This window comes from Lutjanus erythropterus, chromosome 3 (genome assembly GCF_056507025.1).
Source record: "Lutjanus erythropterus isolate fLutEry1 chromosome 3, fLutEry1.hap2, whole genome shotgun sequence".
Lineage (NCBI taxonomy): Eukaryota > Metazoa > Chordata > Actinopteri > Lutjaniformes > Lutjanidae > Lutjanus > Lutjanus erythropterus.
Window position 1 is genome coordinate 33,679,100 of NC_139319.1, and position 25,933 is coordinate 33,705,032.

Here is a 25,933-nt window from a genome sequence, read left to right on the forward strand (position 1 = left end):
AATAGGAGCTCAGCTGGTAGAGCATGCACCCAGTATACTCAGGATGAGTCTTCTGCAGCGGTCCAAGCTCGATCCCAGCATGTGGCCCTTTGCTGTGTGGACCGAGTCCTGCACTTAAGTATGTTATGTATGTTATGTAATGTATTGTTTCAAATAATCACTGTTTGTAAACAGGAAAGAATAACGTTTGTCACCACAATGTAATTATGAACAGAGTTTAGTAACATACACATGTAATTTCTAGGACACAAGGTTGCCTAACTGAAGCAACATATTGAGTGGTATTGAAGGCATCTGAAAATAATGTGTTTAAGGTTTTCATGAAAATTATAACTAATTGCTGATAGAAATATTTTTCACCAGCTAAAAGACCAGAGATAATCACTGGAATTTTGTAAAAGCTCAGGTCAGATATTCACTGGGAGCTACGGCCACTAAAAACACTTCAGTCACCACAGTTACTGCACCTTAACAAATAGACAAAGAGCTCTCTGTGTACATGTGTGTGTTAAACAAAAACTGCTGATCTGAAAAGCTGGGTTCACTTAAATTAATGCTGCTGTGGGTCAGCTGAGGCCAGCAGATATTGGATGGGTGAGGATGAGGAGAGATGGATAGAGATCAGTTAAAAAGCACTGTTCAGGAAAAGTGCTGCCCTGAAAAAATAAAATATCATTCAGTAATGAAAATCACAGAGGAATACTTACATTAATTCATTGTTGTAGTCAGTTTGCCAACACTTGAACACAATAAAAGTTCATTCATATTGCATAAAAACTGTAACACAATAATGCATGATTTATAATAATTAAAATAACATATGGATGAATTATTAACAAGTACTTACTAGTACATCATTAGATCTTGTATAAATGTTTCTACATGTAAAGATCAACACAAACACTCCTTGTCAGGACAGTTATTATTGTTTTTACCAGTTTACTTCCTTTTCTTTTCTTCCTTGATGACCATTAACAGCTAATCCATATGCTTCATAAATATTTATGACAGAACTTCCCAAACCTTTTTCAGACATACCCATGCAGACATATCCTATATGAACTTCCTATATGAATTCTCCCACAATCAACACCATCTGTCACATTCCAAACTCTGTTTATATAACCACAAATCCATTACTTTTAACTGTCTATTTTAGCCATTTTTCCACTGAAGTAGCTTTTAGCTAAATAATTGCACAGTTCATTCATTACTTCATGTGCAGACTTGTCTGCCCATTTCGTTTTCATGCTGTCTGAACCTCACTCTTTCAGTTACAACTGAATCAATATATGTTTTTCTTGATCAAATCATAATTTCTGTTTTTGCTTTGGTTGAGCCACTCCACAATCTTCCCCTGTACCTGTGGGAAAACAAAAGTACTCCCTGGTGTAAAGTTGCAAGTATGACTAACTCTTGTTGGTAATCTTGGTATGTTATTTTCGTTGCGTATAATTGATGCATTTGCAAGCTTCATTTTTCAAGGAATTCATACATTCTTGATGTTTTCAGACCAACATAGAAGGATAGTAAAGCAACAGCATTATTCTTATAGTGTGTGAAATACACATATGACTTGTAAGTTGATGTACTAAGGTCTACCGCTAGAGGTCTCTCCCACATTGAAACAGTAACAGTAACAAAAGACGTAGTTTGATGACATCATGAAGTAACTTGAGATCATGAGAGTTATTGTCTTCGTTGTTAAACACCATTGCTGATGAAAGTCTATCATGACATGACTCATGTTCACGGATGAGATAATGTAGCCTGTTAAAGTTTTATTCGTGTCACGGTAACTCATGTTCACTGGCTTCCTTCATCACTCTCTTACAGGTCCGACGTAATCTATCCTGTGTTTTCCTGGAAGTTACAGCTACTAGTGGCTAGTAGTACACTCAGCGTTACCTAGGATATATTATGGATTTCTCTGGTTTGACCATTGTGGGTAATATTTAGGACAATGTAAGTACGCCTGTTAACAAAATTTATAACACAGGTCTAGGATTTTTATTGCATTTTAATGCCAAAACGTTACATATTATAGCTGTATAACTAATTTTTTTTTATATTCATGGGTAAAATACTATACACACATTCATGGGTCAGGGTCAGTGTAAGGTGAGTCTGGTGTGTTAGCTAAGCTGCACAGACCAACATTACATTACAAATTTAATTCTACTGTCTGACAGCTGGCCTTCTCCGTCCTCGTCTGCTTCACCCCCAGACACACCAGCATCACATCTGTCACCTTTATGCTCTAGTAAACCCTCATATTGATAGGGTGGGGCACCTGGTAAATATCACACACACACACACACACACACACACACACACACACACACACACACACACACACACACACACAGGGGGTGACAGCACACTAAATATGCGTTTTTGTCGATAGCTGTCCAGCGCAGCAGAGGCTCAGTAGTAGTAGGATTTTTGCTGACATGCTGACTTGAGGAATCAGTGCTTCACTTTTGCTGAGATAAAGGATTTGGGCCAGTTAAATCTTATCATAGTCTATTATGTGTGTGTGTGTGTGTATTCTTTCATGCAGTAGTACATAAAAAGTAACAGTGTACTCTGTCTTCAGGGGCTGCTGACAGTTGGAAGGTGATGTTATTTTCACCTGATATTACCTTTTCGTTGACAGATGGACTTCACAAATTTGGGCGCATGTACTCACAAACACACACACACACACACACACACACACACACACACACACACACACACACACACACACACGCACACCTCCAATGGATCTAAAGCGCATTAGTGCTGTCTAACACATTTCCTCTTTTGTCAGAGTGAGGAAGGCTTTCTCGTACACACACACACACACACACACACACACACACACACACACACACACACACACACACACACCAGAACATCCATTAAGAGGATGTGACCTTGTGGATTCAACCTTTTTCCACTTCAGATAGATCCACTGACCACAGTGAAGGCTTAAAAGGGGTTTTAATTGTAGTTGTGAGTAAGAGTACACACACACACAAAAGAGCAAAAAAAAAGCTGTCACTGTTTATTTTATCTCACAAAAAACACAGAGAAACAATAATCAAATTTTAAACAGCACAAATGCATGTTGTCTGATTATGTATTTGTCAGGCAGAGCAATACTTACACATACATTCAGAAGAAAGACTTAACACACCCACACACCACACAAACAGCTGCCTGAGTGCTGTCTTCTGGTGGTTTGATCAAGACTTGGGGAAAGTTCAAACTGTATTTGAGGTCATCCAGATAAAACACATGTCATAAATGACACCTGAGTGTCATTATACCAACAAAAGTGTAAAAATACTTACATCACTTTCTAACCTCCTCCTGAGTATTGAACACCTCCTTTTATCCTGTACTGTCAGGGCTCAGCAGAGTCTTTTCATAATGTCATGCAATGATTTCTCTTCCACTAATAGTTTCTGCCCCTCCTGTCTCTTCCTGTCTCTCTCTTACTGAGCGGCTGGTTCAATATTTACCGTCGAACGTACAACTCCAGCTGTCAGCGTTCAGTTCAGAGAAAGTCTGGCCGGACAGCTGAATTATATTCTATACATAGACTCGTTGTCAGGTGAAACATGACGATAGACTCAAAAATATTCTGAGCTTGTATGTTATTCAGCACCTTTGTGAGCCCATGGAAACATGGAAGAGAGACTGAAGCTTGTAAATGTGAAAAAAAAAGTACAATTTTCAAAGACTTGTGGTTACAGAGGCATTTGAAGCATCCAATGGTTTTATTTGGCATCATTCATAATTTATTTTCTATTTTCTCCTGTGGTGACACAAATAATTGGTGGCCTTGATGTACTCTTAAGACTGTTTTAATTATAAAGTTGCTATTAATGTTGGTGATGTGATGTTGGTGTTGATATGTTTTGTTGCACATGTTCATTCAGGATCAGACTGACATTATTAATTTTTTACTGTCTCCAAATCATATTGAAAGACCAAAACTAGCAACGTATTAGTTAATTTCTTTTTAACTTTTAACTAAAAAAAAAAAATCCCAGCAATATTCTGAAACAGCTTGGCACTGTGTGTATTTAAGCACAAGTTACACAGAAAGGAGTAATAGTGTATTTATTGGGACTGTGTGTGATACGTACTGTATTTGGTGCACCTGTGTTATTTACAGCGTCAGGAGCACAGTGGTAGTGTTCATGTTAACAAAGAACGTGTCAAATAGTGTATCAGTGTTTCTCATGTCTGACGTGTTTTTAATAGTGTTTGTACAACAATCATTGTTGGTTTTAGTCATTTCTTGAGATTTGTTGGCAATAAGAAAAACATGGAGTCAACATAGAATATCATAATATAGTGCAATTATTATTATTTATGACTATAACCTTTACTCAAAGGACCATACTGGTGGTTTTCCTTTTTCAGCTAAACGAATAGTGCTTACACCATCCATTAGTGCCGTCATTTCTCAAAGCATGCAGCCATGCAGAGGAGAAGTCCTCCTCCATCTGGTTGACCAACCCGGGACCTTACTTTGGAAAAAATATCAGATAGTGAAGATAGGTAATTGGAAAGGCTCCACACCCAGAAGACGTTTTCCCTCCAAAAGCTAACGTTAACAACTGGAGTTACGATTCCTGTGGGTTTTTGTACTGTGATTTAGTAACACAAGCAAAGGATGTTGCTCATTCTTTCACTCCCAATCTGATGAAAGGACCAGGAGTCCCTGGATTCAGCTAAGATAACATTATGTGGGTGATGGTGACGTATATTGTGTGAGACGAGATGTAGTTCACTGAGCAAACAAACCGTACCTTTCTTGACATGTAAAATTATGTTTAAAGACTGACAAACATCGTGTAAGTGTAATTCATTACACAATTCAGCCGGGTACAAAAAATGATTTGTCTCTCACCATTGACTACTGTGCATATTTTTTCTGAAGTTAGGTCCCATGGGGTACAGCAGAAAGGGAGGAACTTCACTTCTCTATTTTAGGTTTTGTAACATTTTGCCGAATTGTTTCAATTTTCTAGTCGAAATGTTCAGGTACACCTTAAAATTCAGTGCTTCACATGTCAAATATTTTCCATTGCAGGGTTATACAATGCTTCTGTGTAGTTCACTAATTGATTAGCCAATCAGATGTCCTGCCTATGAGTAGTTCTGAATGGACAGACTCTGGTCCATGAAGCACACATTTCTGATCAAAACATTGTTGCTATGAGGGATAGGCAACTTTGCCAGCTTTACTGTGTACCTGCAAGAGAGCTCTGAAATCACGATGGCTTGTCACACATGTAGGTTCATCCACTGCATCGATGCCGTGCTCTGACTCCCCCAACAGCACTTTCAAAACGTCACATTAGGAAAATCCACTGTTGTGACTGTATGGCATGAGTTACAGCTCCACCACAAGCTGCTGGAGGCTGATTCCAAAGGCTGGCATTCTGTTTGATCCTGTGATGTAGCAACAGTGTCCCCTCTTCTTGCCCTTTCTTTGTCTCGCTCTGCTCGCCTCAGTACCACTTCCTCTTCGGTGTACCCTGCCTCAGACTGAAACATACAACCAGTAGTGGACTCAGGTTGTCTGAGGAGTGGGAGCATAAAAACAAAAAAAGGGCAGCGTCCATATAGTCAGGATTCATTTATTGTAAAACAGTTACCAACGCTTTTCTACCATAAAGGCATCCAAAAGGGCACTTTTGCTGCAATATTTCAAAGTGTAGAAATTGCAATCATCTTCTTCTTGTTGTTGCAGAATTACGTCTCTGCCAGCTACTTTTTCTTCCATATGTAGGTCTTCCAGCCCTGAGCATCCAACTGTAGCGCAGTTATGTGTTTTCATGTAGATAAAAAGTCCTCCTGTCACCAAAATAATTTCCACCAATAAATACAACTAATGGTCAAATTAATGACATCTAAAAGGCATTCATGACTGATAATTATTTGTATTCCCTGTTATTTTCCTTGGTCCAGATGTTTGAATCCAGCCACTCCACTAAGGTGATTCTTCTGGCATCATGACATGAAACATCTGTTTCTCGCATGAAAAAGCAGTTGATCAATGAGTGGAGGGACTAATGCTGTTGTCAAGTGTTGTTGAGGATACATTGGGATCTAGTGATTGGTTTGGGAAAATCAAATCCCCCTCCACAGAAATTGAATTATGGAGTTGATAATTCTTTCTGATATCAGTCAGTGTCTAAACATCACGTCACGTCAGTACATGAATGTACTACAAGGCAGGATTGACAGATAACTCTAGTAGCTTTAATGAAAACCAGTTATGGTGCATTACCATTACAATTAGCTACACTGATCAAGTTTCAAGTTCTTGCAAGTTGATTTCAGTAGCAGACAAAACATGGAATGGAATGCACCGCTTACAAAACCACTGGTATGGTCCTTCAGGTAAAGCAATTCAAAACAAACTGAAGGAAAAAAAACTGGGAAATGTGAACATTACTGGCCAAACACATAAAATTCACAGCTTTTTATTCAACATATAACAGAATACAGTCAGTGTCATATTTATTGTTAATACTGTATGTAACCTGGTGCTGCTACAGCTGTGATGTGACAAAGCAAACAAATGCGAGAAAATAAAAGAATAACCAAGCAAGTGAGAGAAAGACAAGAAAGAGGGAGCAAGAGAAGAATATACACGTTCTTCAAAATAAAACATCGCATGACCGATTACAACACTGCTAGGGAGGTGGATGGTGGAGAAGAGGCACTCTGCTCAGCTCTGAAGCAGAACAAGGAAAGGAAAGAGTGAGAGAGACTATGCATTAATATTTTTATGAAGAGAAAAGGTGGACAGGACAAAGAGTTACAATAAAGCTGGGTCTGAGGAGTGCAGAGAAACCAGAAATTATAGTCCATTGTAGTTTGCCAAAATGAACAATTGGTATAATGTGTCATGTTGTCTTATTTTTCACATCAACAATGCTGCAGGGGAGAGCAGACCTCATGGTAACATGTTATGAAGCTTTGTGCTTCCAACTGCTCCATCGGCAGCACAACCCGCCCAAAATGAAACAAAGACAACAAATACAGCCATTTTTCATCAGCTTTGTGGTTTGTGGGTGTTTGTTATGTTGGGAAAGTTAAATGCTGGGGAACATGGCCTGCATCTGTTATGTATGTTGTGTCAAAAACTGAGCACTGGCCATGACAGTGACTCCATGACAATGTCACCTTGTTGGACGTTATAAAAAGTATATCGAGATTACCATGTCTGGTGAGCGAGGAGCTTGGATGGAGGCAAAGTCTGTCAAAAATAGAAGCCATGCAGTAAAAAAAAAAGAAGAAGAAGTGTTCCAGTACGTTGTGTCTTTGCTTGAGTCCACTGTTGGAGACACAACCAGTGTAGCTGGCTGACAGATCAGAGCCAGACCTGGTGCAGCTTCTCAGGTGCTTATTTGACTGTTTTCTTTCTAATGTCATAGAAATCCTAGAAATCTCCATACCTATGAAAAGAAAAAAAACACACATATTATATTTAAGAAATATAAATGAAGACATAGTGTATTCTGCTTATTCATTTGTTTTGTGAATGCTGTGTTTTATGCTCCAGCAGTACTTGGCATGTTAGAAGTGAAGTCAGATTTTAGTATATAGTATATACATATTGTTTCACCTCAATGGAGTCTAACCGCCAAAGACTGTTCATGTTTCATATATCATGCATGTGCCAATAAACCATTTCCCTTTTACTCTTAGTCTCTCCTGATTGAAATAGTTTAGACTTAATTCAATCTGATTTTGTATATTAATTGTGGTGCTTATCATTCTTGCTATTAGTATATTGTTTTGCAAAAAAAGAAGAAGAAAGAAACGTAAAATGTTTTATCTAAAAGTCATAATCACTTCTTTTGTCATATTTGAGCCACCATAAATGGTCTTTTATCATATATGAGTAGAGATGAAATGGTATGAAAATTTCATATCATGTTTAGTCAAAATGACTATGGTCTCAGTATTATCACAGTATTATTGAAAATGTAAAAAAATTAAAAAACTGGACACACCAAATTTATATTAAAAACCTCTCAATGATTTGATGTGATTGTGATTTGTTTTCATCGACCCAAAACAAACACACTGCTGTTGTGCCTGTCTGCCTGACTGTTGATGACTTTGATCCTTGACAGTAGTTTCATAGTTTTTCACAGTAATCGAATACTTTAAATGATAATAAAAATAAAATGGTAATACACTGTAAAGAAAGACTGAGTAAATTCCTAATTTCAGGGAGACTGGGTTCAAAATAGTTTTTAGTCAAACTCAATATCTTAGATTTTGAAATAAACTAAAACAAGTATTGCAGACCTATAATCCTTTGTTGAGATCATTTACTTTTCTTCTTTAGAGTTACTTTTTTAACTTGAAGAACAACAGAAAGAAACAAAAAAATCTGTATTTAAAAACAATTGAAATTATATATTATTAACTAATTAATCAATTAATTATTCACTTTAGTCCCAATTTTTTAAATACATTGTTTTTCTTTTCTCTCTCTCTTTTTTTTTTTTTAAAGAAAAGTAAACCACCTGAAAAAAAAGATTAAAAGTCAGAGAAAGTTTTGTTTTATTTTCTTTTAGTTTAAAACTTAAGAGTTTGAGTTTGATTCAAAACTCAAAAAAATAGTTAAGACAATTGCCTTGAGCATTCTCAACTTTTTTCAAGAATTTTACCTTTGTTTATCATGAAACCAGTAATCATTCCATCCCCATATGACAAAACATTTTGCGATTCTATAGTACCAAATCTTAACTAAAGGCCTTTACACACCAATGGCACAAAACTGTGAACAATTCGAACAAAAATTTTAACTTGCCATGACTAGTCACATCAGGTGCAACGCAATTTTGCAAATTAATTATTAAGGTTCTAGCAAAAAGATGGAATCAGCATCAAGAGATGACGACCTGCAGGTGCCCATTGATCTTCAACAGTGGTACCAGTTGAAATGGCACCACTCTGCAGGGAACTTTAATTAGCTTAACACTGACACAGTTTAGATGAAGTTTAGAAAGATAACACTTTCTCTTACTGCTTCACAATTGAAGCTTTCCACTGACCGGCAAGGCTTTTATTGTGAAGCAGATTTAGCTTTGTGAAGCCTTAGGCTCTTAGCGACTGATAATTCTGCAGTGCATAAAAATAGCTACAGGATGTTTTTAAGCGTTTCTTTTTGTGAGCCGAGTATTTAAATGACATTTAAATGGCAGTCTTCGCCACACTAAGAGGTATGTTGTTACATATTTTAATGTGTATTTTGAGAGTGTGTGTGACTCACTCTGTGTCATCAGCAGTGGGTGTGTTATAGCTTTGGAACAGTGGCTGCATGAAGAGCCCCAGAGTTCCCACCACACACACCAATATGAAGATCCACAGGAACAGACGGTCTATCACCATGGCTACATACTTCCAGTCTTCTATGATCTGGAACCAAACCAACAATTTTAAACAATTACAACACCTTGAGACAGATCAAGTCTTGACTATAGAGCTGTCTCAATTCTACCTGTCAGGAGAATCTGAGCTTGGCGAGGGTTCTCAAAAGTTTTGTGCTCACAATCCACTTATTTTACAATTCCTTGTATGCTGAACCCCCAAACTGCAATGGTCCAATAACAACTTAGCATCTGTAAACTGCTCTGTTAAGCTTTGTCTTTCTTTTCATGTCCATACAGTGTTTGTGTTGGGCAGCCTCTTTCCAAAGCCAATCTTCCCCATTGTGTAAGTGTTAGCATGTCAGGCTAACTAGCAGAGGTGGGACAAGTGCAAGTCACAAGCAAGTCTTAACTTTCAAGTCTCAAGCAAACAAGTTTCTATGGTGAATTGAGTCTCTGCTATAAGTTGAGCAAGACAGTCAACTTACCTAGTAACATGCCTGCATAGTTTAATTGGTTGTATGGTCCCAAATGAGTCCTCTGATTGTCTTTTGCATTAATGATATGTATTCTCAATAAATGAGTCGCAAAACATCTAATATAACATTTAACCAGACAATAAGTTAGTTAAAAAGACGCATAACATATCATTGATTTATGGGTTTTGTAGCAATAGATAAAACTGGATGTTGTGGTGGCCGTGTCACTGATTTTTGAGCTGCAGACCTTGCATATCACTGTCCTCTTACTGCTGTCTTTGACAACATAATCCTTTAATCCACATTTTAGTACTTTTGGACTGGCCCCCTCCATGGGATCTGCCTTGTGGGTTGGCCTCTGCTGGTCTGTCAGGTCCTAGCACGCTTCCAGGTTTGCAAGCACTGCTATAGAAATCTCCCAATCAGATTTCAAAAACAACTTCACAGTATCTATCTTCTCAATATATATGTTTAAGTTAAGTCCTTTTGAGTCATCTGTTTTTCATCAATGTCAAGCAAGACCTCGAATTTGTGACTTGATGCTGACTTGAGTTAAAACATGTGACTTGAGTCCCCCACCTTTGCTAACTAGCTAGTTATCCACAGTAGTTCTTAGCATTACTTTCAAGACCACAGAGCACATCAGACCCACTATGTAGTGTCTCCCCAGGTTGTCGAAGCCGGCTCTGGATGCTATCAGAGTTTGTAGAAGTTTTGTGCTAGAAGTTTAAATTGCAGCTACAATAGCCAGCATGAGGTGAGATAGCATTTCGGTTGCTAAACATATCAGTTTGTCCTCATCCCACAATTATTCACTTCTAATGTCAATTTCAGACTTTTTTTTTAAGCTAACATTAGGTTTATCGTGAATACATATGCTTGGTGAGCAGTCAATTGTAATCCTGTCAGAGAAAGTATTAGTAATCAGAAGCAGTGTTTATTAACTGCTGTTGTGGTTATGAAGCTTCTAGGCCACCAAATGCATATCAGGGTATAATTTTAACTGCAGCCAGCAGCACAGAGAGCAAGAGAGAGGTAGGTTGATGAAAAATTTGCCATGAGCAATTACAGCTGCAAAACCTGTTTGTAATATTTATTAAGTGTGGGAGTTTTCTGAAAGTTTGGAGGCCCAGGGTTAAGGTTAGTGCTGAGCTCAGTCAGTTTGTGTTTATAGTGTTTAGATGAGAGTGTTTGCAAGGTTGTCTGGGGATATATTTCCTGTATTTAAAAAAACAGATGATTGACGAGTTGGTGTAAGGTGTCAGAAGCACAAGAGCAAATACTGAACAATTTAAGGCACGCCATGTTCTGTTTATCATCTGGGCCTGATACTCTCTTTTTTTCTTATATCTGTGTCAACTCTGCTTTTATCTTTATCTTTACTTCTCTCATTTTGTCTCTCCTGTATGTTCTGTCTTGTGAGTTTCTCGTCCTTTGATCCTCCTGGTCATCATCACTTATCAATTTTATTTCCTCACCCCTTCATCGTCGTCTTCTGTCTTCATGTGTTCAGCAATGTATTTCACTCCGTCCACCGCCTCCTCCAGATCCGCGTCCCACTGAACCGCCAAACGCCTCCGGAAGTCTGAAAACCCTCCTCCCCCATCTGGGAGATCGCCCACCTTCCAGCAAAACTTGTGTGCCAAGTCCTCATTCACATAGAACGAGTCGGTGTCTGTTCGAATTCCACCGAGTCTGATGTTGGAGTACTGCTTCTTCTGAGAATTGTTTTTCCCGACGCTACTTCCCCGGTTGGTGTACTTCCGGCGGAGTTTATCGCGGACATTGGAAGAGCCTGGACGCCTCATGAGGAGGAAGGTGGGCAGGCGGACTAAGAACAGACGTTTGACCCAGTCGGGCATGTGGTGGGTGGATGGGGAGCGGTGGTGCACATTGAGGACACAGACGGTGCTCACAATGGAGAAAGTTACCAGCACCATGGTGAACATCAGGTATTTACCTTTGAGAGAGTGACAGACAGAGAAGAACAAGACGAGATGCCAGCATGAACAAAGCCTAGTTCACATTATGTGCAAAATATGAACAAACAAGTTTCTAATAAAGGCTCCGTATGGCTCACTTTTTCAAACATTTTCACATTACTAATTCCATCAGTACAAAAACACAATCACTCACCAACTTGTTGCTCTGAGGTTCAAGTTTGAACAGAAACAGTGTTTTCATTGACTGGGCATTTCCAAAGCCTTTTACTTTACTGTTCTTTTGATGACTGTGAAGCAGCTGTTAATAATAGTCAGAATTTCTTGCATTTGTTCCACATTAAACGCCTCCCTGGAAAGGAAGGGATCGTGCCCCTTGAAGTTTTTAATGTGAAACGTGTCCAGTCTAGTCTGACCGACAACAGCTTAACACTGAATGGAAAAAAACACATTCAAATAGAACTGACAATGTTTCCGTTAAAAAGAGAAACTCAAACCAAATAATTCAAGGCTGTTGTGAGAATAGACAGTATGCCGATCTTCTCATTTAACTTTCAACAAGAAGGAAACATTTGTAAACCCTTAGGACATTAAAAAATTGTGATGCTTTTAATCTAAGTCATAATAACAGTGCAAAATCTGACTGAAGTATAATAGTATTTATTGTGCTTGCTTCTACTTAAGAACATAATTTGAAACGGTGTCTTCGATAAAGACATCAAAAGTCATCTTCAGATGTTGGGATGAATTTCTCATGTCAGAAATTTTAGTCAGCCATTGTCAGGCTCTCACACAGGTTAAGCTAAGCCACGTGTCAATCCCCCAAAGTCAGTACCTTTTTTCTCACTGCACTTGCATTAAGTTTTTAAACTGCTTCTGAAACTTCTGCAACAGGACATATAGTTATGTGGATGGTTACCTCCAATTCTCTCTGCCAAATGGACAAGTCAAAGGCTATTGTCTATGTCTTCCACCTGCCAGTTCATATATGCTGGAACTTTTATTTTGTCTTTTAGAATTTTGGCACTCAAGATGGCCCAGTTGATCAAGGCAGCACATTTCTGCCTTGTCAGTATTATTGCTAGCAAACAAACTTCTCCCTGCCTTGTAGCTTTCAAACAAACCTTTACTGACAACTGTCAATAGCCAGATTAGTCTGTAGGAGCTTGGACTTAAACCTCAGCATTTCTAAAATTCAACATCCCACCTCCACGTTTTTGTTCTTTATGTCACCTGACTTCAATGGCATATATAACGCTAGAGGGGCAACTTGAAAAATAACACTAGAATCTACCTACAGCATCATAGTTTGAAGAGTAGGGGCACTGACCAAGCTGCCCCATTAGATGTGTAGGGAGTTGCACATAGACATGAATAACTATGACTGACCTATGAGTGGCACTGCAAGAGACGTGGGTGGCACTATCTTTGATATCAGCAGCAGGAACACAGTGAGTGCCAGCAGCACTGAGATACACAGCGTCATCTTCTCCCCGCAATCTGACGGCAGGTAGAACACCAGGATAGCCAGTGACGTGATCAGCACACATGGGATGATGAGGTTAATGGTGTAAAACAGCGGCTTCCTCTGGATCACAAAATCATAGGTTATGTCCAGGTAGGTGATGTCATTGGGGTCTTCATTTTTGCGTGCCGGGAGCGAGACGATGTCCCACTCTCCGCTTGGCGTGAAGTCATCGCGGCTGGCAAAGTCACTTGTGAGGATTAGATCCACTTCGGTGTGGTCGTAGGTCCAGGAGCGGAACTTGAGAGTGCAGTTCTGCTGGTCAAATGGGAAGTTCTGCACCTCGATGGCGCAGGCCGACTTGTAGATGGCTGGGGGGAGCCAGAAGATGTCTCCTGTGTTGGAGACCACAGCGTTGCAATAGAAGGAAACCTCGTACACGCCATCAGCACTGCGAGAGGTTGTGGATAAGATGTAAGATTAGAGTGTGGATTCAGAGTCTGCAATTACAATCAACACTTAAATCAAACATATGAAGTCTCGAGGCAGCGCTGCAGACCTTTTCTCCCTTCATTTCAATGATAGTAATCAGACAAACCCAAACTCTCCCTCTTGATTGGCTGACGTGATGTTACAACCAGACATTGATTAAGCACTTACTAATCCCCTTCACATCAGCAAAAAACAGACTGCACTGGGAGAATGCAGAACATTTTAATTACAAAATCCCCATGGAAAAACAGGCTTATTTTAGCAGCAGCTTTTCATAATGCCATGATGGTTATGTGGAAAAACCTTTTAATACTGTAAAATGGTATACTGTAAATTAATGCCATGCTGTAATCCATTAATATGAGGCCACCATTAAACTGACTTTAGAAGAGCATGATAGAACCAGATCACTGAAATCAGATACTGACAAACTGGTCCTCTCTTTGGTGGGACGACTTGCACGTACTTACTTGTTGTAGAGCACTATATCAGGAAGCCAGATATGCTTGGATGGTATTCGCAGTTTCTTGATGCCTTCATACTTTTCTGGATCCCATCTCAGCCTGTAGTCATTCCACTCCTGCAGAGAAATGGTTTATAAACTCCCATATACACACCCACATGCTGTGTACTGAACACTGTATGTGCAGCTTAAAAGATTGTTTTTTACCTGAAACAGCCACAAATTGGTCGTCATTATCTGCTCCCTCTCATTCTGAAAGAAAACAATAATCAACTTGTCGTACTACAATACAGCATACTTTCCATACCACGATATAAATGGTTGAATTATTTTAATGCTAATGCTCTACTGGCAGTGGTTTTAGCGAGACACACAAAAAAGGTCAAACCTAAATATCAAAGCAGACCTTCAGGGAGTGGACACAAAAACATAAACATTTTGGGGCAAAATAACATTTCTTCCAACACCGTCACAAATGTCACAAAGGTAGTCCTCATACAGAGCTGAACTACAGTTTGTTGTGCAGGACTTTCAGAGCACCACACTGAGTAAATATGAGGGGTCAAAAGTTCAAAAATATAACACATTATATGTTGTAGTATTTAGATTAATTTCAGGTGTCAAATACGTCATAGTGAATGCCACCCAAGGCGTCAGAGTGGGATCTGGCTGTGACAGTAATATTGACTGTACAATAAATAGTGGACGGAGCCAACATCACTTCACACATTAGTTTGTGGACTAATTTTTACGGCCATCAGCACCTTGTTTTTGTTTAGTTTTTTTAGATAGAAATGACCATATTTGGATGAGAGCATGGAGCTGTGAAAAATACGCTACACCTCCATCCTGATTGGACCTGAGTGAGAACCTGAGGACATCACAACGTAGACATGCCCTAAATCATACTCTGCTTTATTGTCTATTTTACTCGAAATGGGACCATAATTTACAAAATGAACATCATGCTGTATTGAAGAAGACTTGAAATTAACGATTGTGACAATAAACCCATCAATAAGCTGTTTACTGAGGTCATAAATCAAGTGAGAAGTAGGGTCATTTTCTAATAGACATCCATACATCTATTTGCAACCAGTAGCGTTACCCCCTGCTGGCCCCTGCCTGTTGATTGTTGGCTGCTTGTTTGTAAAACCACTTTGTCTCCTTTTTCTATTTATGTGTATAAATAACAGAGAGTGAGACTGTGTGTGTTGTTTGTGTGACTTTTGCAGAGCTTGGTTGAGTAATGGAACATGATGTGACTAAATGACGATCTTGTAAAAAGCTCAGTCAGGACGACTATTCTTGTATTTCTTTTACCATCCTGCCATTCACTCCCCTCACACATAATCACTCATAATTCCCTCGCTGTTGCTGTCTGTGGCTGCCAATTGTGATATCAGGTGTTTTCATCAGCTGGTCACATCTTCCCTGCAGCTAGACTATCTTGTCTTTAAATATGTTCCTCTGTCTCTGCCTTTAGTACGTTCATGTTGCTGTTATGCACATCCCTCCACCCACCCATAACTGCGCAGTCTTTGCAGATTCATCAGCTTCATCATATTATCAGTCTCATCAGAGTCATCAACCACCATCACCAATGTCTGGACTCCATGGGGGAATTTGTCTTGCTGCTGTTCAGGACAGACGCCTCTTGATTACAAAATCTCCTTGTAGAGTCTAAGTGCCAAAGACTTTCTGTCAAGACTAAATTATCACATATCATCTATTATTATGAACAATTATCTTTACTACATTCTCTTGTCTTCCTTGATTACAATATATCATAAAAATTAAATAGTGGGTCATATTTAGAGTCCCATATTATGTATGAGCTGAAAACTTAGTCACTTCAGTGACTAAACTGTGATGGATGTTTCAAAATTCCTCTCATCTCATTTGTGAGCACAATAATTTTTAATCTTTGATCACCTTTGCTGTGTTGAATTAAAGCATGTTAGTTCAGAGTGTTCATGGTGGATAACTATTCCAAAAACATAAATAAACTTTTTTACTTTTTTCATCCACAAGGAACAGCTGCCGCGTATCCCAGCATGCACTGAGGTGGCACACATCCTGGACTAGTCACCTGTCTATCACAGGTCTAACTCAAAGAGACAGACAAACAGAAATGGACTCGTTCACACCTACAGGCAATTTAAATTTGCCAGTTCATCTAATCTGCATGTCTTTGGACTCTGACAGTATGATGCATTACCATATATTATATATTATATTATATATATATTTTATTATATCACATTTAATAATGTCATATGTATTCAATGACCTTATTTTTTCAGTTCTGTTATAATTTATGTAGATGTATTAGTTTAATTTAAGGGAGATCAGGCCAAGTTACTGTACTGACGCTGTTACAAGGTTAATGGAAAAGATAAAGCAATTACAATCCTTAGTATCAGATTTTTAAACAAAGTAAAACACAAAGTTCAGGTGCCTGGAGACAATTCAAAATATAATATAATAAGGCTCTCTGGCAAGTACTTCATCAAAATAAAATACCTCTGGTACTTTTATGTTTTATTAGAGGACAAATGCACCTGTAGTCAATATTGAGGGGGACCTGTCCCCTCCAGCTCTCCCCAAAATCTACACCTATGGTCTCTACAGTCTTACCATGACATGAAATGTTTCAGCATAAAATGTTACCACACGTTAGTTTTAGTTAGTTTTTTAAGTTTGTTATGAGCAGTGATTTTTTCCCCCCAGCACAGTATGAAGTAGGCAGCTTGCATGTGAATAAAGACTCAGTATCAGAAAAGACATTTAAAAGGCAGAGTACACAAGAACTGCTAGAAGTCATAAAAGACATGAATCCAAGCTGTCAGGTCCACATAAAACAAAAACGGGTAAATTTTATGCATTGTGACCAAGCTGGAAAAAAAAAAATATTATGATATATCAAAAGGGTGGTTTCATTAATACATAGAAAATATAGGAATAATGAGCATTTGTGCCTGTGTACTTACTACACTGATGAGCTGTGACAGTGACACCTGTATGGAGATTGTGACCTGCTGGCTTTTATTGACAGCTGGTCTGATCAGTTTGTTGTAGCGCTCTGGACCCAACAGGTAGTTCACCAGCCGCTCTTCCGCATTCTCTGCCCTGCTGCCTGTGGACGATACACAACACAGGGAGTGGGGAAATATTTGAAAGTGCACACTTTCGAAGTGCTATAAAACCCAGGGTAAATTTTCATTTCAAATCCATACCATACAGACACACTTGCATGTACTTTTATTGTTGATCTGCTTTAAAAGACAGTATTTTTCTATTCCCAAATCACATGCTCTGTTAGAAGAGTACTGTGTTTCCCTTTCATTGTAACACTGAATACAAAAATGTCATCACATTTATATATGTGTGTGTGTGTGTGTGTGTGGGTTGCAGATCTTAGCGTGATATCCTCTCTATCACAGTATGTTTTCAGTACAGTGTCATCATGAATGATGAACAATAAACAAGTTGGGTGTAAATGAAGTACATTTACCAACGGGCAACAAGGCAGAATCATGTGCTCTCTTTAAAATGTGTGTGTGTGTGTGCGGGTGTGCGTCTTACTGCAGGGTTTCAGAGCAAAGGAACAAACAAAACTCCAGTCATGCATCCATCCCTGTGCGAGGATCCCTGAAGCTTTGTGTTTCCTCAGCCCTAAATTATTGGTTATGTAAAAGTGATCGTATGAATAAGTCAGAAGCGAAATGCTTTTGACCCACTCTCCTGGCTTCCACAGCCATTATTTCTACATTGTCAAACAAAGTGACAACAGCACACAGAGCGTTTAATATCTGGACTGCTTCACCCCCGTCTCTGCCACATAAATTGTCTGTTTTTGTAAGATTACATGCGGGGAAGGCAGAGTGAGCATGGATGTTCTTTTTTTCTAACAGCACCCTGCTGTTTCAAGCCTTCATGTCGCGGTGACGCCAATGGTTTCAGCTATATGAAAGCAGAGACACAAGGGAATTTATTAGAACTTAATGGAACATCAGTCCACAGTTTATTTTAACTTCAGAGGATAAATTATTTGTCATTGAGTAAGAACCTGAATAGCCTACTTGTGTGAGAGAAAGAAAGGAAACACTATAATAACATCATAAATAACTGGTAACGTAATTAATAGTTGAATAACTTCAGCTAATATCCATTGTACTGTTAACAAACATTCAAATAATGTTTTTATATCTTTATAAACCATTAATTAAGCAATTATAAAGTTGTATAAACATCAGTTGCAACTTTATTAAAAAAAAAAACAACCTTATGTATAGATTCATGTAATAAGAATCCCTTTCAATCATAACTTATGGCCCACTAGAAGTGTGTGGTTTTGTCTGTATATGCGGAGTTCCTGCCCTCTGCCTGTATTTCTCATTATTTTGCTGAGCTTAGGATGCATTACTAACCCAAAATGTTGGCATTTGATGTCCTGGGAATGAGACACAGCAATAAACCAGTTTCTGATGGTTCACAAACAGCTCAGACATATCTTACTGATTTAACTATTTAAACTATTACAAATATCAGTTGCAATTTTATAATGAGCATCAAAATAATGTTTATAGATGCGTCACACAGTGTTTATTAACTATTTACAAAGTATTACAATGTGTTACACAAATCAATAATAAAATAAAATTATAGCATTGCTAATCATTAGTAAATGTAATTAATTATCATTTCATTGTTTGTTAACAGTGGAATAACTATTAACTATCAATTTACCATTTCGGAATGATGGTTATTATAAAGTGGTAAAGTTACTGTGTAACAAGGCAGAAAGATGGCGGAAATGGTGCAGAGGTTCATTAGTCAAAATTATGATAGAAAATTGATGCAGCAGAACCAGAGTTGTTGTCTCATTTATTTTATACATCCGTATCCCTTGTAAAAACATGGTAACCACATTACCCACAATCCAAGTTTTCCCATCTTTACTTCTGTCTGAGCTTTGGGTGTGTTGTGCTGGTAGTAGCTTATGTAAGTTATTATGTGTCTTATGTGCATTTTTACCTGTGGTCCTATTTATACATCTAGATTGTTTTGGTATGAGTTGCAGAGTTTGGGAGATATACGGGAGATATGGGAGATATATATATATATATATATATTGATTTTAGGGTGAACTGTCCCTTTAAATGATAAGCACGCTACTTTTACAAATAAGTAAGCAGACAGAAAATGTGGGAGAAAGCTCCTTCACTCTTCTCTACTTGCACAATCAGATTTAAAACTGCATGTCTGTTTACTTCCTGTCAACACTTTAGTAACGTTACCTTCAAAACTTCAAGCTCGTTACTTCACCTTTTTTTCTCCTTAGCTTGGTACAAATTGTTAATAGTATTTACCATTTCTTTTATATATGTTGTTTATGAGGATTTTGATGAGTCAGTATCTTACATAATGGCTACCTAGCATCATCACTTTCATTCAAACTCGACACAAACCATGCTGGATACCTAGCCAATGTTGCTATTGGTTATTTTAAACTCTGAGGTGAGAATCAAAATATTCAAAAACATATACAAAATGCTAAATACTATTTAAAAATGTGCCAAGCTAAATGTGAAAAGTGACATAACTTTCTTAAGGGTGTAAAATATCCAAGTTTGTTGGTGAAGGTAACGTTATCATAGCAGTGACAAAGAAGAAGAAAACAGACGTGCAGCTCATAAAATGGATACACGTCACACTCCATTGTGCAAGTAAAGAATAGTTTGAGATATGTGGACTGTAAAATTAAAGTAGTTGCTTTATCCACCAGATATAGTGTAGCCTCCAGTTCAGTTAGTATTTCCTTTGCACCCTGCAGGTAAACGATAATAGCGCTATAATGTGAGGGCTGTATTATTGATGTCTGATGGATTCCATGTTTAGACCCATTAAGATGATTGTTTATAAACTGGTGTGTTTTTTAATTTCTATATTTTATGACAGCTTCAGTTAAAAAACACCGAAGCTGGGACTGAGGAATGGTGCCAAACATCATTGCATAGTACAAGGCCCAATCAAGTCTCAAGGCCTCCAGGGAAATCCAGACACTCACAACAACATTGTGGAAGACACAGAGAAGTGCTATGTGCCCTCTTGGTGTATTACATCATTTCAATAATTTAAACCTGGATTTCAGGGTATCTTTGCCTTGATGGATGTTACAGAGTGGTGCTCGACTATATTGCCTGTCATACCTGATCTTTGTCAGAGTCCAGTTGTTTTTGTAGAGCAGATATGAACATTTATGCCTCTTATTTTTTTCTTCTTGTTAATTTTTGCTTTTTCAAGCCCTATTGACAAATAAATCTAGGCTACAAACTAAAACTAAAGCCTAATTTTCAAGCTTGTTCATGAGCAAAAGATGCAAAAGACAACAGGCCATAGAAGAAAACCTGAATCAAGGTCAAGTTAATAAAAGGAAGCACTTCTTTTAGGACAGCAAGGGAGACACCCAAGTGTTCTGCCTAAAAGACAGGAGACAGTGCTTTCTTGGCGGAAGGTATAAAATAACCCTGTGTAAATTATTCAAAGAGCCCATCTGCTTTTACTTACAAGTATTTTCAGCGTATGAATAGTGCGCACAGTTTTAAAAACCCTGTCTCTGAGGCAAAAGTTATTGCAAGGAGTGGCTGCTTTTAATTCAAAAACTTAAAGACACAACAAAGATATACCACATCCTCTTTTGGGGATACATAGGGGGCCCACTGAGTTTTTGTCTCTTTCTTTAGTTATAAAGGGCTCAGATTCATCAAACTCCAAACCAAGAATGTAAATCAGATGGCACAGAATACAAATACAGCTAAGACAGGTTGTGTAAGGCAATTTCCACAATTCTTTTCAAGGCAGTGGGACACAATAGAAACTGTAAGTATTTGCTATTTGAAAAAAAAGGTTTAAAAAATGAGTAACAAGCACAGCGGTGCTACACTCGGGGCAGTAGCTATTACTGAGGACACTGAGGTCATGTCCCTTTCTCTCCAGAAATTTGGGGATTTTAGCAGTCTGGGGAGTTCTTTACATTCTACAAATACACACAAACTACACATACTGGCTTATTTAAAGCTTATTGTGACCTTTTTCTGCTCTCAGTACATTTAAGATATGTCTGTTTCTGCCTGAAAATCAAGCAAATAAAATACACTATAAAATAGAAGAAAAAGATTTAGTGATGCTCTCAGCAAAACTTCACAGCCTTTTTTGTTGACAATAGTTGTAAGAAGTTAAAGATTGTTTTCCCTTCAACTCATGACTTCAGTCATTTGAAAGTCCAGACAAGAAATAAAATATCCAGACAATAAAATGACAAGATGTGTGTTTGGTAGAGCAAAAGTAAGGAATAACAAACATGAGGTTAACACTGGACTGGTTTGGTTCTTCAGGTATCAAGTATCCTTCTTCCTTAAACTCATTCAAAAAAGGAGTATTATGAGTACCCCAACACATTTTGAAAGACACAGTTGAATATATTGTGGGATTTAAACTCAGTGTTTGCCCCTGTTGATTTAAATACTCAGCTAAAAAAATTGGAAAGCTTGAACAATGTCACTTTAACATACAGTGACGTATCATGCTTGAAGATTTCTCATAGTAAGATTTAATTAACCACTGACAGCAAAGAAACATTTTGCATAACAGCTCTGTATTTGAGTAAAAGTCAATAACAAATTCTCTTTAATGTGACCTGTGCATGATGTCTTCTGCAACTTCTTCAGTGTGTGTGTGTGTGTGTGTGTGTGTGTGGACGTGTGGGGACATAAATCTGTTTACACACTCACACTGTGGGGACCAGCCTTTCTTATGGGACAAAAAACAAGTCCAAAATAATGAAATCATTGCATTTTAGGGTGAAGACTTGTTTTAGGGTATGATGGATGGATAGGATGGGTAGTGTTAGGGTTAATTAATTTAAGTCAATGCAATGTCCTCTGAAGAAACACGTGTGTGTGTGTGTGTGTTCATTCATCTTACTTTTCTTAAAAGATTTTTGCAAGATGTCAAAGTTGTGTTGATATCAGCACCATGGACAGCGTCGTATTCTCTTGGAGTGGTTAAACAGAAAATGTTAAATAATAATAATAATAATAATAATAACTGTACTGACTGTTCATCTTGACAATGAATATGAAACCAATAGTTTTTCCATATTACTTCACCTCACTGAAATACACATCCATACTTTGGGACATTTAAAGAATATAAAATAACTCACTTGTGAGAGAGAGGATGGAGAGCAGGAGAACACTGCTGGTAGTCATCTCCTCCTGCTTCCCTGGACAAACTTGCTACTTTCCTTTTTTTTAAGAGTACCTTGAATGTGAATAGCGGGGGGAAAAGCAGTATTTATATTCCGTAGTGATACAGTCAGTCTTCACTCTTACATCTCCTTTCTTCTCTTCTCTTCTCTTCTCTTGTCCGCGCTGGTTTGTCACACACACCTGCTCCGGTTGGTCGTCTGTTGCTGGGTTATTGAGCGACGAGGAAACTTTGGCTAAAAAAGTAAGCTGGTCATTAGTAGAAAATGTTTATTTTCCAGAGATCTCATGTTGGTCCTTTGTTTTATAAGGAGCCGGGCTGCTCATGTGCGCCGCCGCCTCCGCCACAAACCATCTGCGGAGACATTTAAACCGCTCTGCGTCCAAATCCAACGGTTCAGATGAGTCCAAGCTTGGTGTCGATGTCCAAAGGGGGGGAAAAAAATCCTCTTTTAACTTCTTCTTCCGTGAATTAAACAGCCAGCACTCACCTGCACCTGTCCTCTGATGAAGCGCAGACAAGTTCTTGTGCGTAAAGAAATTGGCGCAGTTGCACGAGACGTTTGTTGGTAGGATCGGAACTCCTCGCAGTTAAAGTCCATAAAGAGGCCGACGACGATTCTCCATCAAAGTCCGTGTTGCCCGGAGGAGAAGCCAGGAGGAGAGGCGGGAGGGAGGAGGTGTGTGTGTGTGTGTGTGTGTGTGTGTGTGTGTGTGTGTGTGTGTGTGTGTGTGTGTTAAGCCTCGGACCGGAGTTGAAAAGATTCACGTCAGGGCTTGAAGTGATGTTCAGCTGCCAGTCTGTACTGTCTGGCCTCTGTTCTGCCAGCGGTGCTGTGATAGCCTACTTTCCCTGACACCAAGTGAACTCAAACTTGAACAATAGAGTGAAGAAAACGCCCAAGAAGCCAAAAAAATACAGGAGTTTGTGCCCCCATCTTATCTGTTTGTTCTTAGGAATTTAAGAGCCATTATAAGAATCACACGGACTTTTTAAGATGATTGTTTAGGCAAAGTTTACTCAAAGGGAGCTTAGTTTGAAGATAAGCATTATGATGTCTTTTGAAATTGCATTAGAAGACACCCATAGAGTGCCAGCTGTGAGCAGATGTTGTCATAATGAGCGGAGTGGGGAGGATTTCTTTCCATTGCTCTGAAAAAAAGCTTTTTTTTCTAAAGAAAATAGGCACAAAAACACAACATTTGTTCCTGCAGAAAGTCATAAAAAGACAAGATCACTGTGTGGGGCTGCTTTCTTCAGTTGAGCCACCATGAAGCATATTAGTGCTGTCATATCAAGCTGAATGCTCCATACCAGCATCATTACCTGCCAAAATGCCACTGAGCAAGACATCAAAATCTATCAGCTCCACGGGCAATTCTCAATCACTGACCCACTCCACATTCCACTTTCATGTCCACTGCATCTGGAAGAAATATGTTCTTGATAAAGGATCCCTTCTGGACATTAATGGCATATAAAAATACTATTTTTTTGAGTAATAACTTGTGTCTGGTATGTTTTTCCACAAAAAGAGGTAATTTACCTCTTTAAAAATGCTTAAAAGTACATATCCATCTACCCTATTACCCTTGAACAATGTCACCTCCTTAGTCTCTTGCCTGTCTGACAAAATAACTGGCCCCGGCTTGGGCCCCAGTAAAATTGCTCCAGTACTACCACTTGTTTATTTTAAATAACATAAGTTACAGCAGCTAGTAATGATTAAAGGACTGGTGAGACTTTAACATATAGTGATGTATCATCTAGAATCTATTAATTTTTAATTTACAAAGGCATCCTTGTATACGTCTTTAAATGAGATTTGAAGTGAACACAGAGAAACGGTGTCTCTTCAGCAGATTAATGTGGAAATAACCTTGTAGTGTCAAACTGTACAAATACTATACATTGTTCTGCACAGTGGAGGTCAAACATCACAATGAACAAGTAAAATATTGTTTTTTTTAGCAGAGGAAGGCTTTGAAATCACACAAAAGTGAGTAGTGGAAATCACAATTACTACAGTCTTCTTTATTTTTTCACCATCGGCAGACTTTCTGTATCTCTAATGTCTGAAGAATAACATTTTAATGTTAAATCAAATATTCACTGAGAGGATAACACACTCCTCATTACTTCTGTATTTTTAAACTCACTGTATGAATTTTGTTAAGAGACCCTCCTCTACAGAGGAACCTGAATGTCTGCAGTTCATCTTACTATCAGAGCCACTGTACACAGTATTCAGTTATGTTGCATATGTGTATGGGGGGGTGCTGCTTTTATATTCGCCAGGAGTATTTTTAACAGTTGGACTGGGTGGAAGTTAAGAGGAGAGGCATGTCACAGGCCACTCAGCTGCACAAGTCACAGTAAAATGAGAGGAAGACTTGGGTGTGAAAGCAATAAAAAGGGGAGGACATGAAACGACCGCACCTCTCAGACATTTCCGCCTGTCCTACATGAATAAACCATTGCAGATTCAGCAGCTAACACTCGCAATCCTAGATTCCTCTTGGCTGGAGGAGTTGAGAGGTTCCTTAATTGTGATACAATAAATGATACAATGCACATGAGGGATATATAAAAACTTTGAAAAGACAATGAAGGAATTTAAAAAAAGGTATTAAGTGTATTTCTTATTGTCATGCAGGGTTCCAGTGAACAGTTTCCAGGAACAAACGTGCTACAGTACTTTGACAGAGGAGTACAGAGGACTGATAGAGAGCTGAACAAGATGAGGTCACAGTGAAGTTGAAATTTGACCTTTTGGATATAAAATGTCATCACTTCATCTTATCCCTTTAGAAATACGGTATGTGTGAAATTTTCCTGAGTTCCTGAGTTCCTGAAATATTGTGTTCATGAGAGTGTTACGGCCACCACCATTTCCGCCCCCCCCCCCCCCCCCCCCCACGTACTGCGTGTAGTTCTGTTTATATATTGCAGTGTGTGAACTCCGGCCCGTGATTGGCCTCCAGCTACACCAATCACAGGAGTGCAGTTGGAAGTCGATGACATTTAAGCTCAGGGAGCGTGCCAGTCATGACGGCTGCCTTTGCCATAGACAGTTTGCCACACGTGCCTCTCGTTGTTGTTTGTATTAAGATATTTTGAATGAGGTACTCGTTGAAAGGGACTGGACCAGGGAACAGTTTCAAAACTGACTGAAGTTGACACACACTTGCTAGGATTTTTGACTTGTATTAGACTACACTAGGCATAGGGGTGCTGTCTCTTTTGTATTTTTGTTTTAAAACTCGACAAGGTAGGTAGCTACAGGCTTCCCTTTTGTTTTGTTTTTCTTTTTAGCCACTGTAGGTAGTTGTTAAGCCCCATTTTGGGAACTCTCTTTCAGTTTTATTATTTTCTTTGAGTTGAGCAGCACTCATTGGCCCTGTCACCTGCTTTGATGC

General features: G+C 38.6%; 1 protein-coding gene across 1 annotated transcript; it reads right to left on the reverse strand.

The window, feature by feature from the left end:
- Positions 1–7,006: 7,006 nt before the first annotated feature.
- On the reverse strand, positions 7,007–23,114 carry chrnb5a (cholinergic receptor, nicotinic, beta 5a). The gene is made up of 8 exons (XM_084715863.1): positions 22,471–23,114; positions 17,234–17,379; positions 14,448–14,492; positions 14,248–14,357; positions 13,210–13,736; positions 11,359–11,840; positions 9,305–9,450; positions 7,007–7,472 (listed from the first exon to the last, which is right to left on the reverse strand). Exons 1-8 carry the CDS (start codon positions 22,514–22,516, stop codon positions 7,457–7,459), a joined length of 1,518 nt encoding a protein of 505 aa, XP_084571989.1. The 5' UTR covers positions 22,517–23,114; the 3' UTR covers positions 7,007–7,456.
- Positions 23,115–25,933: the final 2,819 nt, after the last annotated feature.